This window comes from Arachis hypogaea, chromosome 10, assembly GCF_003086295.3.
Source record: "Arachis hypogaea cultivar Tifrunner chromosome 10, arahy.Tifrunner.gnm2.J5K5, whole genome shotgun sequence".
NCBI lineage: Eukaryota > Viridiplantae > Streptophyta > Magnoliopsida > Fabales > Fabaceae > Arachis > Arachis hypogaea.
The window spans coordinates 27,099,501-27,113,674 of NC_092045.1; the positions used below are offsets into that span (position 1 = coordinate 27,099,501).

The 14,174-nt window shown below is 34.4% G+C and overlaps 2 protein-coding genes across 2 annotated transcripts; both read left to right on the forward strand.

The window, feature by feature from the left end:
* The first annotated feature begins 415 nt into the window (after window positions 1–415).
* Window positions 416–10,494, forward strand: LOC112715431 (pentatricopeptide repeat-containing protein At2g01510, mitochondrial). Its single transcript, XM_072204726.1, has 5 exons — window positions 416–1,046; window positions 5,868–6,087; window positions 6,655–9,263; window positions 9,639–9,864; window positions 10,005–10,494. The coding sequence occupies exon 3, from the start codon at window positions 6,790–6,792 to the stop codon at window positions 8,869–8,871; it is 2,082 nt and encodes a 693-aa protein (XP_072060827.1). The 5' UTR covers window positions 416–1,046; window positions 5,868–6,087; window positions 6,655–6,789; the 3' UTR covers window positions 8,872–9,263; window positions 9,639–9,864; window positions 10,005–10,494.
* Window positions 1,212–4,646, forward strand: LOC140175619 (uncharacterized). Its single transcript, XM_072204145.1, has 3 exons — window positions 1,212–1,381; window positions 2,333–2,519; window positions 3,800–4,646. Exons 1-3 carry the CDS (start codon window positions 1,212–1,214, stop codon window positions 4,268–4,270), a joined length of 828 nt encoding a protein of 275 aa, XP_072060246.1. The 3' UTR covers window positions 4,271–4,646.
* Window positions 10,495–14,174: the final 3,680 nt, after the last annotated feature.

Genomic DNA, 14,174 nt, shown 5'->3' on the forward strand with positions numbered 1-14,174 from the left:
AAGGTGGGTGACTGCTAGCCGTTTGGGTGCGTGGGTGCGTGGGTGCGTGGGTGGTGGCTCCGATCTGGGGTTTGGGCGGCGGGGTTAGGTTTCCATGGGGGGAGCCGGGGAGGGGAGGGACTCGCGCAGTTGTAAGTGTAACGCGTTTGGGGGGGTGGGGTATGGGGGTGGGGTTGGGGTAGTTTTAATTTTTGGGTTTTCTGAAGAACCGGTTCGGTTCGATTCGGTTAAGATTTTGGTGGCAAGAACCGAAAATCGAACCAAACCACAAAAAAACCGCAAAACATCACTTTTTTCAATTTTTTCGATTTTTACTTAATTCGGTTTTTAATTTTTTCGGTTCGGTCTATCGGTTTAGTTCGGTCTGATCGGTTTTGAACACTCCTAATGTGTGCATATGCACAATAGCCCATTTGCCCGCGCACGCATGAAGGTGGTGCGGACTCACAAACACTGAAACAACCCCCTCCCCCCCCCCCCCCCCTTTCGGTGCGAACCCCCCTCTTTTCTCTTCTCCCTTCCCTCTCCTCACCGCATCCCTTCTCTTTTCCGTCACAATCCCGCCATCATCCTCTGAACCCGCCGCCGACCACCCACCACCGTCGTCAACTACCCCTCGCCCCCTGACCCCTCTCCTTCTCTTTCTTTCTTTCTTCTTCCCCTTCTCTTCTTCATCTGTCTCTGCTCCTCTGCGCCACCTCAGCCGCAGCGCCACCCCTCCTTGCCGAACCCGAGCCCAGGACCCACCCCTGCTTCCTCTCGTCTTCACCCTCTCGACGCCTCACCTTCGCGAATCACCGCCCACGCCGCCGCAACCACCACCCCTTTCTCACCCCCACGAGCCTCATAAACCCTCCTTGCCCCATTATCGCTCTTCCTCTGCCTGCGACAACAAGCACAGGGCTCGTCCCTTGTTCTCATTTCGCTTCCTCTCCACCGCTGTCACTGTGCCACTGCGCCACCAGGCCGGCTGTGTTTGTTCCGGCCATTCACTCATCGTCATCAACCTTCCCCTTCCCTTCCTCTGTTCAAATTCTTGTTCCCAGGTTCTCCATTTTCTTTCGTCAAGTTCTGTTTCATTCATTATTTTACTGCTAGTTAATTTCGTTTACTTTAGTTTAGTTAGTTTATGCATGCTTAGTTGATTAGGTGGTTAGAGAATCTGGCGTGGATAGTGGATTTAGGTTTGTTTTTGTTCACAGCTGTTCGGAATGGTTAATTTTCTATCTCAAATTGGGTTGGTTGTTGCTGGTGATGCCTTGCCTTTGTACTCAATTGGTTTCTTGATGCTGCATAATTTTTTTTGTTGCTTGATTCTTGCTGAGGGCTGTTATGAATTCAATTTGATTGCTGCTGAGGGCTGTTATGGATTTAGTTATGAGTAATTTCTTGAATTCATGCTGCTTGCAAGTGGAATGGTTATTGTCTTGGAATGGTATTTGCAAGTTGAATTCAATGGAACAAATACCGACTGAGTCCATTATCTTTGTTCCTTGTTGCTGTTTGGTGCTGTGTTTTTAGGCCATTATTTTTCTGTTAATTGTCCAACAAAAAGAATGCTGCTGTTGCTAGTAGATTGTTGTGCTTCTTTTAGGCCATTACTTTTGTTCATTGTTCAAAGAAAGAATGCTGCTTGATGCTGTTGGTTTGGTTCAAATTGTTATTGATGCTATGTTGCTGTTTCATTGATTTACTTTTGTGCTAATATGGCTTGTCTGATGCTGCTGCATAGTTGTTTACTACTGCTTTGTTTTTTTTTTTTTTCTGATGGCTGTTATTTGGAAGGCACAAGTGCTGGATTGCTTATGCAGTGATGATCTTGACCAAATTCTGAATTTAAGATCTTATTGCTGCTGAGTTCCTTTTTCAGTTTGATCTTCATTGTTTGATTCAGTGATGCTTAATTGTTTGAATCCATATTCCTTACTTATGATTGATTGCTGAATTCAATGAAGGAAGGCTGACTGAATCAATTCTTTTTGTGTATTGTTGGGTAACCGGCCAGTCGAACCAAACCGGGACCCGGCCGGTTTTTTTGCTTTGCCTAAAAACGCGCCGTTTAGCATTCAGTAAACCCCCCCCCCCCAACCCTAACTCACCCCAACTCTCCATCGGCGCAGCAGCACACCCTCCCTCGTCCCTCCCATCACCCTCAAGCTAGTCGTTCCTCTCAACGCCGGCGAGCTCAGTCCCTCCCTTCGGCGCAGCCACGGTCCCGCCGGCGCTAGCTCTGTTCCACCGCAGCCACTGTCCCGTTTGAAGCCCGTTCGAAGGTGCTCCTTGTCTTGGTTCTCCCTCTTTCGTGCTCTGTTCAAGGCTTCTAGCTTCGAAGGTGCTCTCTTGCGCCGCCGTCGCGCTCACATAGAGGAAGAATCATCGCAAGCGCCGCCATTTCCTCCTCCTCTCGGTCAAGCCGTCATTCGCTTCTCAGCTGCGCCGCTGTCTATTTCTCATCTGTCCTACTCGCCGCGGTCCTTGTCGTCCGCGACACTCAGTCACGCCACGTCTTCCATCTCAGGGTTTGTAGCTTTCTTCTTTTAATTTCTTTGTGTGTTTTGGTAATTTCTGATGTGTTAAATTTATTTCTCTGTTTGGTTCTGCTATGCTGCTGTTTTTGTGTGTGTTGTGATTTTATTATTTTAATTTACTGATTATTGATTATTGAATGTGTTGTGATTATTGATTAGCTTTGGTTCTTCTATGCTACTGTTTTGTGTGTCAATGTGATGCTGATAATAATACCTCAGTCAGTAAAGATGAATTATGACGTGATGCTGATGAATATGAATTATCTTGGTTTAATGTCGCTGAATCGAAATTATGTGTTGTTTTACTAAGATTTTGAGGATCACGCTCTAATAATTGACCTTGCATGTTAGTAACTGAGCTTTTAATAGAATTTAGAGGTGCTGAAATTTGGGTTGGCAGGGTTAGAAACTAGAATTTACCTGTAACTTTGTTTTGTGTTTCCAGCTCTGTTCAATGGCAACGTAGACAAGTGTAGGGTCAAGTTTTATGATTTACATGTGCTTGGATTGTGGCTGTTTTGATGATTTATCAAGTAACACGATGAAGGAGCATTAAAATGTCAAGTTTAGCTTTGGGTTATTGTGAAATCCTTTTGCTTTTCTGATTTGTTTCGAGTCTCCTCAAGTGAATACAATTTTACTGTGAGCCTGCAAGTTTGAGTCTCCTCTTGATTAGAAATTTGTGATATGTTAGGTGGCAGGTTAGATTTAGGTGGCGATAGCTTTGAGCCTGCAGCTAAGGAAGAACGAGATTTCTGAACTTCTAGTTGTGTTAAATGATGTGGATTCTACAGCTGCTACTTCGAGGAACCTTCATTCTTTTTTTTTTTGGTGACGAAACCTTCATTCTTTTTCTTTGTTGCTTGGACAAATTTAAACCAGAGTTGGAAATGGTTTGATATTTTTTGGATGTAATTGCTTTTTTGATTAATGTCATCAAAGCAAACATTTATAGGATGAAGAAAGAATTTTGGTTTCTCTTATAGCAAACTTTGAAAGCAAAAGCTTCAGTTCATTAAAATATTTAAGTTTGTACTATCTAAAGATCTTAAGATTGTGGTTGATAACATTTCATGTAGTTTTTAAATTTAGAAGATATTTTAAAGTTTATATTAGATTATAATTATGTTTTAAAGTGTTTATTTATAATTTATTTATTATTTTATAATAATAAAAAACGATTTTTTCGGTTGGACCACGGTTAGACCGGTTGGATCACTAATCCAGTGAACCAGTGATTAAAGCGGTTCGATGACTGGTTTGGTTTTCAGAACCTTGAGAAAGACAACTCTAAAAAAGATAGAGAAGCTCACCAAGCCTGTACTCTCTCCAGTTCCAAAATTCAAATCCTCTCACAATTTCAGAAATTCGCACCTCTCCGGCTCTACTCTCACCGCCGTCTGCCACCCTCCTCCCCTCCATCGCCACAATCCTCCCCTCTTACCGCCACCGTCTCTCACTCTCACAGTCTCACCGCAAAATGGTCGTCTTCCTGTGTCCGAGGGCTGAGGCAGAATCGTCGTCGCTTTCTCTCGTCGCCGCCTACAGCCCGGTCTTCGTCGCCGCTTCTAGTCCGGTCTCCGTCGCCGCCTCCAGCAAGATCTTGGCCGGTCTTCATCATCGCCGCTGCAGCATCATCTTGGCCGGTCTTAGTCGCAGCTTATCCGTCAGCCTCTTCGCCATTCGCCGCTCTTCCGTCCGGCAAGTCTTCTGTGATCTTATTCAATTTGTGTGTCTTCTGAACATGGAGTGTGGTAATTGAAGACAAAGGAATGCTGATGAAGAAGATTGGAACCATTATTATAGCAAGAATGTTGTTGAGGGTGCTAATTAGTTTTGGTGATTGATGATGATGATGAGATGATTGTGGGTGTTGTTGCTGAAGAAGCACTATTACTTGTGTTTGTTGTTTTCAAACAGAGTTAAGGATGATTAAACAAAATGGCTTAGTGTGTGCGCCTCTTGTGCCATTGTTGAATTTGAATTACAAAATTAGTGAGCTGCTGTGTAAACAACTAGCTTGTGCCCCTTGTGACATATGTATGTGTGTAGGTGTGTTTTGTATATGCAATGTAGATATTAAAGAAGAACTTGCAGCAATTCATAGGATTTTGGTTTTTCCTTGACTCATTTTAATATCTTTATTTTAATTGTTGTATTTTCTTTTTTAAGTTGGTTCTTTAAAAAAAGACCAGTACTAATGTTGTTATAATTGATAAAGAGAACATATATTACCCTGATTCTTAATACAATTTACTCAGCAAGATTACATTTAATATTAAAGAACATATATTACCTTGAGGATTATCTTTTTTTAATATTTTCCTTTTTTTCGATTTTTTCTTTAATTTTTTAACAATCCTTGGATGTAGGGCCCCCCTTAACTGTCGCAGGGAAGGGGAGGGTTTTTTGATGCCCCTTCCTATACTTCATGCAATATTGCTTTTGTTTCTTTCTAGTAATTGTCATAAAATTCCTCTATATTCCATGAACACCCTTCTCCTTTACATACTTTTTTGGCTAGTTATTTCTTCTTGGAAAATTGAAATGTTTATAATTTGTACGTACAAAATGAAAACAATTCTTAAAGAGTGTGCGATATGGATCTATTTTTGTTAAACTTTAATTAAAAAAAAACTTATTCAAATGATACAATATTAAAATTTAATAAAAATTAAATTTTGTCATTTTGTTATTTTATTTTCTAGTTGATGGATTACTCTCCTTGCTTTAATAATGTTGAGTTCACAGATGTCCTATTCTTTATGTTATTTATTATCTTACACAATTTAGTTTCTTTCATGCATCTCATCTTAGAACTTGTTGAAGACATTTTTGTTTTGGCGGATATACAGTTTTCTTGAGTATTATATTTAAAATGAAATAGAAAAGTAAAATACTGTCTATGCCACAAATAAATTTGGAGTTGAAAGGATCATAACATTATACTGTTATGAATAAATAACTGAACCAAAAGGGCTTAAAGTATAACACCTTGTTTTGAACTGAAAAATGTACATACTATAAATATAAAAATTGTAATAAATTAGAGTCCAAGTGAGGCTTACTTTTATTGTTGGTTGTGTAGTCTATTGGTGAAGAATTGCAAGGAATTAGGCTACCATTTCGTGATGCCATACACTTTATCTCCAATTGTTCTTCCTTCAGCGAAAGTAAACATTACCTTACATAGATAATTAGATAGATAGATACATATTAGATAGAAAGAAAGAAGATCGAAGGTAGATAGATAATCCTTATGTGGATATGGATAGATAGAGAGATATGAGATAATCTTTATGTTCATAACATTCAATGGGGTTCTGTTTTGAAACACAGGTAAGCAGATGGCCAGCTTTCGCGTTTCTACATCATCTTTTCCCTCCTCTCCTCAAAGCCAGTGATGATGCTGAGCCAATGAACCATTTGGTGGCAATGTGCTCCTTTCGACGTACTTGTGGAGGTTGCCAACTGCCAAGTCTGAAGCTAAGATGTCACAGCCAATGGAGCTGGCCTTGGGTTCACAATGAAGGAGAATGAGATAGAGTAAATGAAGGGGGTGAAGCCATTTTTTCCCCTAAAGCAAACATACATGTTTGATTTTGTTTTTAAAAGTTAAAAGTTGTTAGAGTAATTAAGTCATGTCAGTATAATGATTATGAACATATAAATTATTAGTTTCAAGTTTTCAAATTTTGAAGTTGGTTTGTTTTGTTGGTGAGATATGTTGGCAAGTGGCAGGTAATATAATTATAATGTAATGCAACCATAGGTGTGAACTACTTTCTATAAAAGTAAACATTGAAGCCATTTTTTTATTAGTCTTTTATAAACAGCAGTATAAAGCTAGCATCATACACTTGATTCATTGTAAAATACTGTACGTACCTTCAACATGAACCGATGCTGCTGCATTGCAACCTATTAAGATGCTATAGCTTTCATTGCCAATTGGCAGCCATGTATTTGATTGGAGAACATAACATGCCACGTATATGTCCAAACAAAAGTCAGAGCCACATATATGTCCAAACAAAAGTCAGAGCATGTTAATTTTGAGCATGACAGATATCATTGCACCTACTGCTCTTTGAATTCATTTTGGATCTTTTTTCAAACTTTTCAGCAAGAAGGGCATTGATGCAGGAGCAATAGGAGCATGCCACTTGGAAGCCATTCAAGGAGTCACCCCTCAAAATGACATCAACATCTTGAAGCTAGTCGCATTTTTGAAAGGTTGGGCATTGCACTTTCTTCTTCAATGGCTAAACAAAATCTTAGGCAAGCCATTGATTTTTTGTATTCTCGCGGCCTTGCTACTTCTGATTCCTATACACGCCATGTCCTTCACTGCGTTCGAGCAAATGACTTTGTTCAAGCCAAGAGATTGCAGTCTCACATGCAACTTCACCTTTTCCAACCCAAAGACTCCTTCATCCATAACCAGCTCCTCCATTTGTATGCCAAATGCGGCAAACTCTCCTATGCACAAGACCTGTTTGATAATATGACCCACAGAGATGTTTATTCTTGGAATGCCTTGCTTTCTGCTTATGCTAAGTTGGGTTTGGTTGAGGATTTGTGCACTGTCTTTGATCAAATGCCTTCTTGTGATTCCGTTTCTTATAACACCTTGATTGCTTGTTTTGCAACTAATGGGCATTCAGGCAAGGCATTGAAGATTTTAGTGAGGATGCAAGAAGATGGGTTTCAGCCCACCCAGTACTCCTATGTGAATGCATTGCAAGCATGTTCTAAGCTCTTGGATTTGAAGCTTGGTAAGCAGATTCACGGGAGAGTTGTTATTAGTGGTTGTGGGGATAACACTTTTGTATGGAATGCTATCACTGGTGTCTATGCGAAGTGTGGTGATATTCACAGGGCACGGTGGTTCTTTGATCGAATGACACATAAGAATGTTGTTTCCTGGAATCTTATGATCTCTGGATATGTCAAATTGGGGTATCATGATGAGTGCATTCGATTGTTTAATAAGATGAAGTTATTGGGTTTGAAACCTGACCAAGTTACAGCATCAATTGTTATCAATGCTTACTTTCAGTGTGGACATGTGGATGATGCAAGGAGGATGTTCAGTGAAATACCTAGAAAGGATGAGATTTGTTGGACAACAATGATAGTTGGTTGTGCACAGAATGGAAGAGAAGAGGATGCATTGATGTTGTTTGGCGACATGCTGCGTGGAGACGTTAGACCTGACAGTTACACCATTTCAAGTGTGGTCAGCTCCTGTGCCAAGCTAGCTTCTTTGTGTCATGGTCAGGTTGTCCATGGAAAAGCAATAGTAATGGGTGTTGATCATAGCATGCTTGTGTCAAGTGCTCTTGTTGATATGTACTGCAAGTGTGGAGTTACTTTGGATGCTTGGAGCATTTTTTGGACAATGCCTATTCGAAATGTGATTACTTGGAATTCTATGATCCATGGTTATGCCCAAAATGGTCAACCACATGAAGCACTGGCTCTTTATGAAACGATGCTTCAGGAAAATATCAAACCTGATAGCATTAGTTTTGTGGGGGTATTATCTGCTTGTATCAGTGCTGACATGGTCGCAAAAGGACAGGAATATTTTAATTCAATAAGTGAACATGGGATGACACCAACATTGGATCACTATGCATGTATGGTCACTCTCATTGGTCGCTCTAGTAGTGTTGATAAAGCTGTGGATTTGATCAAATGCATGCCTCATGAACCAGATTACCTGATTTGGTCCACCCTACTCTCTATTTGTGCAAAGAAGGGTGACATCAAGAATGCAGAATTGGCAGCTGGTCATCTCTTCAAGTTGGATCCACGTAATGCAGGACCTTATATCATGCTTTCCAACTTATACGCTGCTTGCGGGAGATGGGAAAAAGTAGGTGATGTACGATCTCTCATGAATAGAAACAATGCAAAAAAGTTTGCTGCTTATAGTTTGGTTGAGGTTGAGAGTGAAGTCCACAAATTTGTTTCAGAAGATCGTACTCATCCAGCAGTGGAAAAAATCTATGATGAATTGAACAGATTGATTTCAATATTGCAACGAATTGGGTATAATCCAGATACAAACATTGTTCTGCATAATGTGGAACAGGAAGAAAAATTTAAATCCATCTCATACCACAGTGAGAAACTTGCTCTTGCTTTTGCTTTAATTAGAAAGCCGAATGGAATTGCACCTATCAGGATCATAAAAAATATACGTGTCTGTGATGACTGCCATGTGTTTATGAAATTTGCATCCTTCCATATTGGAAGGACAATCATTTTGAGAGATTCAAACAAATTTCACCATTTCTCTGGTGGAAAGTGCTCTTGCAAGGACCATTGGTAAAGTTTTAATCCAGATAATGATATCCTGTGCATTTTTAATTGTTTTGAAAAGGAATGGTGCTGGCAATAGAAAGGAAAATTAAATCTATATGTAAACGTGGACTCAATAGATTGGAGCAGCTGTATAGCACGGGAATGCCTTTAGAAAATTTCTTGGGACGACACAATGTGTTGAACTAGGAAGCAAGTATATTCTTTGAATCCATTATCAAGAATGGACCTTGAAGAAAGAGAGTCAAGAAAACTATCAAATCCCCATAACTTGCTTGATCCAGACTAGAGATCTTTGTGACATGTAGAGCCTGCTCGATTCAGACTAGAGGTTCTTTGTGACATGTACTATGTCTACATGTAACTCAATCTTGTGGCAGTGTTAATTGCTTGCCTCTTAAGGTAAATTTGAATTATGTTCATGGATACACCAAAAGCATAGCGTGAAAGATCAAGTTAATTTTGCTTCTTTTTTCTTTCTTGGTAGCTCAATTACAGTTGCTGCTAGACATTATTGATAATTTGATATAGAACTTTATTCTTCATTATTTTTCATATTTTATAGTTGATAGTGACCATACATCATGCAATTTATGAGAATATTGTTATTCATGTATGAGCCGTTAGGTTATTGGTTTCCTGTAACATCCTTTACGGTGTCAAATTTTTGCAGAATATGCCAAGAGGGTAACATTCTGTACTTTGTTACATTGGAGAGATACTTGAAGTAAATTACTAACATGTTCTATATGGGAATACTTCCTTTGCCTCTTGCAGTGGTAACGGAAAAATGAAAGGATAATTTGTCGATAACTTTATCAGAGATGAAGATGCAACACCCGATGACCTGAGCATTGTTGAACCTTAACTCCTCAAATTTCATCTGCAGTACCAATGCCTTAATTCACTGACAAATCTAGATACTTGATCTCCCCCACTAAGTGTTTCAGGCATTTAACTCCTGCAATGGATGTAATTAACTACGAGATGGTTCCAATGTTAGGTAAGTAATACACTAATGCATCAGTTTCAATTCTGAAACTCAAACCTCATATTCTATCATATTGTTATATAATTAAATGCCATATTAGCCACTCATAGTTACATGGCCTATACTAACTAGTACCCTTAATGAAACTACAGGGCACAGAATTCGCGTAGTGAAGAAATAAATGATCAACACATTCTATTAGCTCTAATATTATGTTAGTATTTTCCTTTGGATCGGAGCTTAACTTATAACAATGCTTCTTTAATTAAAGTTTCTCTTTTACCGAGCGCGCCCTATCCATTGCTGCAATGTTCCTATCCTGGCATCTCTTAGGTACTTTTGGGTGCAAGGTCACGGTGTCTCTTCTTCCAGATGCAGTCTTTTGGCTGTTGAGTTGATTCCTTCTAGTAATGAAGCATGAAGCATCCAGTGATCCAGATCATGTTCTTGCATATTACTCTCTTGAAGGACAAAGAGATGATTTTCCGGATACCATTGTTAAGTGTACCTTTGGAATCACCATATGTGCATAAACCTTTTTTTCCCCTCATACCCCTCGCTTTTTCTGTCTTGTAATTTTTTGCTGTATTTGTAGTATCAGGGTCCTCATTTTTCAATGCAATTTTAGTGCAGTGTTTATAATAATACTACTACTAAATATCTATTTCTACTTAATATACTAAAATTGGGTTTTTCTCCAACTACTAAAGGTGACGTGTTGATCTCTCATGCCTCCGTTTTTCCTCTAAAACGAATAAAATTTTTTTCTATTCTAAATTATTTTATTGTAATTATATTATAATTAATACTAAATGAATAATATATAATAATACTAATTTGGCAATATATCTTCATTATAATTATATCAAATCAATATTTAATGTATTATTAAACTACTTATCAATTATTAATTAAAAATATTTTTAATAATTTTAATGATAATAATAATATTAATAATAGTAATAATAATAATAATAAATTTTTGTTATCCGATTCACGTATATCAAATAATTTTTCTAAATTATTTTATAAAAAATATCTTTAATATAATTATATTGTAATTAATATTTAATGAATAATATATAATTATACTAATTTAGAAACATATCTTCATTATAATTGTATCAAATCAAAATTTAATGTATTATTAAAAAATTACCTTAATAATAAATAATTTACATATTTATTTTTGTTTTACTAAAGTCTATATATAGTGTTTTCCTGTGGTAAATGAATCTAAATTTGAGAGTCAATTCATAATTTTATATTTAGTTTTTTTTACTACTTCATAGAATAAGAATGTATTTTTAGTTTTTTATTGAAGTTGATCATTTTAAGGTACAATTTATAATTTTTTATAATATTTTTTATATACTTATTCTATTATATTATTATTTTGATAATTTTTTATTTGTTGTTACTCTAAGTTATTTTTATCGTCTAATATTCCAGTTCGATTGTCTTTTGCTACAATCATTTACAATGCATCACATCCATGAAATACCTCATCGAGTTGTCTTCACTAATTCGGGTTCCAACTACATGGATGTAAGCGTTCAAAGAAGAGGCAATAGTCTCTACTTTACCGAAGGATGTAAGTGTTCAGTTTTGCTAAATTCATGACAAATTAAGATATGCAATTTCAACGATTGATAATATATTTAAATTTTCTTAGTTTAAGCTGCTCATTATTAGAATAATTTTTTAACATATTTTGATTTTTTTTCAGAAATTATCAGCTTTCTTTTGCATGCATGCAATGCCATTGAGGAGAATAAAAGTTAGTTTGATTTTTTGGTGTGGTAATTCTATACCTTGCCGCATTGCATGGATAGCGGATGATGAAGCTTATCTAACAAGAGGATGGTCTGATTTTGCACGAATTTTAAATATTGAAACTTACGATGTTATTTCAGTTGGTTGTCGTTACAAGAATGATTCTATACTATACGTGACTAAGGACTAGAATAGGTTCAATATTGTTTAGGTAATTTGGTTTTACTATTAGTATTTGATTAAATTATAATTATAGAATTTTAAATTATTGCCTCAATTTTTACGATTATTTTTTGTGGATGTGCTATTTTTAAATAATTTAATAAAATGTAGTGTCAGATATTATTAAGTTTATTTTTATCCTTTATTTCTTTATTTGTATTTTCATTATATTTGACAAAAAATGAACCTACACATATATTAAATCGTTGACCTAAAGATACTTTATTTGTCAATAAAAACATATTTTATTTATAATTGGAATAAAATTTATTTGCCAATAATCGGTGGATAAAATTGAAATTACACCCGTGTCATATAATTATAATTGATTAATTGGTATAAAGTGAAATTATACCCGTGCCATGAGTAATAATCTAAATAATTATATCTTAACAAAATATAATTTGAAATAATTTATAAATAATTATCTTAACAAAAATAATTATTTAATAATTGATTTAAAAATCAATGCAAAAAATAATTATTAATAATAGTATTATTAATTGGGTAAATAATATAATTTCAAATTATTACTTGAAATATAAATAATATATGGAAATCTATTGAGTAAATCAATGATTTTGCACCTTAATAATTTGACAATTATTACTCAATTAACCAGTTAATTGAATTAGTAATAACAATTTTCAATTTCAAATTTTGTATATTAAGTAGTTATTAAAAACTGGGTAATAACGATTTACACGGGAAAATCATTGATAAATTCAATTAACCATATAGAAGATAATATACTAACAATTTTAGTATATTATTTATGGCAATCAAAATTATTTCCTCAGATTTTCTATTAAAATTGAAATTAGTAATAGTTTAAAAAAAGGTTTATTAATAAAATTACTAATAGTCACATTTTTATACACAAGATATATGTTTTCTATATATTATTAAAAAAATATAATGAAACATGAATAATAAATGAGTATGTTATTTTTTCGACTAGCTAATTAATGCAAAATCGAGTACCCTTTTTTATTCGATTGAGGTCATATTCTGTTTGGTGAAAGTTTTAATCACCTTAATTAAATCCTGTCTTTGTGCCTTAACTTATACAAGTAGTAATATGTTACATATTATTTGATATATCTAAGTAGTTATTTTCTCATAGTGGAGATGTAAAAAATCATATTAAGGTTTGTTGCCAAATAATTATTGGATGAATAATAGTAGATTATATTATTTTGGAAAAGTATTTTCATTATAATTATATCAAATCAATATTTAATTATGATAAAATATGTTAATTATAATTATATCATAGAATTATAATAATTACGATATTTATGTTATATATTTTAATCATTATGTACGTAAATAATTAGAAATCAATCAAATCAAATTATCACGGTAAATAATATGTTGTATATTATTATGGAAAATAATCCGTAGATAAAATTGAAATTACACCCGTGTCATATAATTATAATTGATTAATTGGTATAAAATGAAATTATACCCGTGTCATGAGTAATAATCTAAATAATTATATCTTAACAAAATATAATTTGAAATAATTTATAAACAATTATCTTAACAAAAATAATTATTTAATAATTGATTTAAAAATCAATGCAAAAAATAATTTTTAATAATAGTATTATTAACTGGGTAAATAATATAATTTCAAATTAATACTTGAAATATAAATAATATATGGAAATCAATTGAGTAAATCAATAATTTTGCACCTTAATAATTTGACAATTATTACTCAATTAACCAGTTAATTGAATTAGTAATAACAATTTTCAATTTCAAATTTTGTATATTAAGTAATTATTAAAAACTAGGTAATAACGATTTACACGGAAAAATCATTGATAAATTCAATTAACCATAAAGAAGATAATATACTAACAGTTTTAGTATATTATTTATGGCAAGGAAAATTATTTCCTCAAATTAAATTTTATATAATTATAGTAAGTCTCTATAATTAAAGCAATATAAAACTGCTTCATATATAGCAATAATATTATATATTTTTATATATCTCTTTTTTATCTCTTTTTTTAAAATATTGACATATAATTAATGTAGAAAATATATAATATTAAACTGTTTTGTTATGCATATATATGAATTTATATTATAACCCGTATAATTTATACGTATAGCATAATATATATGTCAAAAAAAGATTTCATAATTTTTAAAAACCACTGTTTTGTTATATGAAATTGAAATTGAAATTAAATAATTTCTATTTATATAATTTTTTTCTATTAGTATCAAGTATTTTCATTAAAAATTCATATCGTTTGTAATTAGTGTGTGTGCATATATATATATATATATATATATAT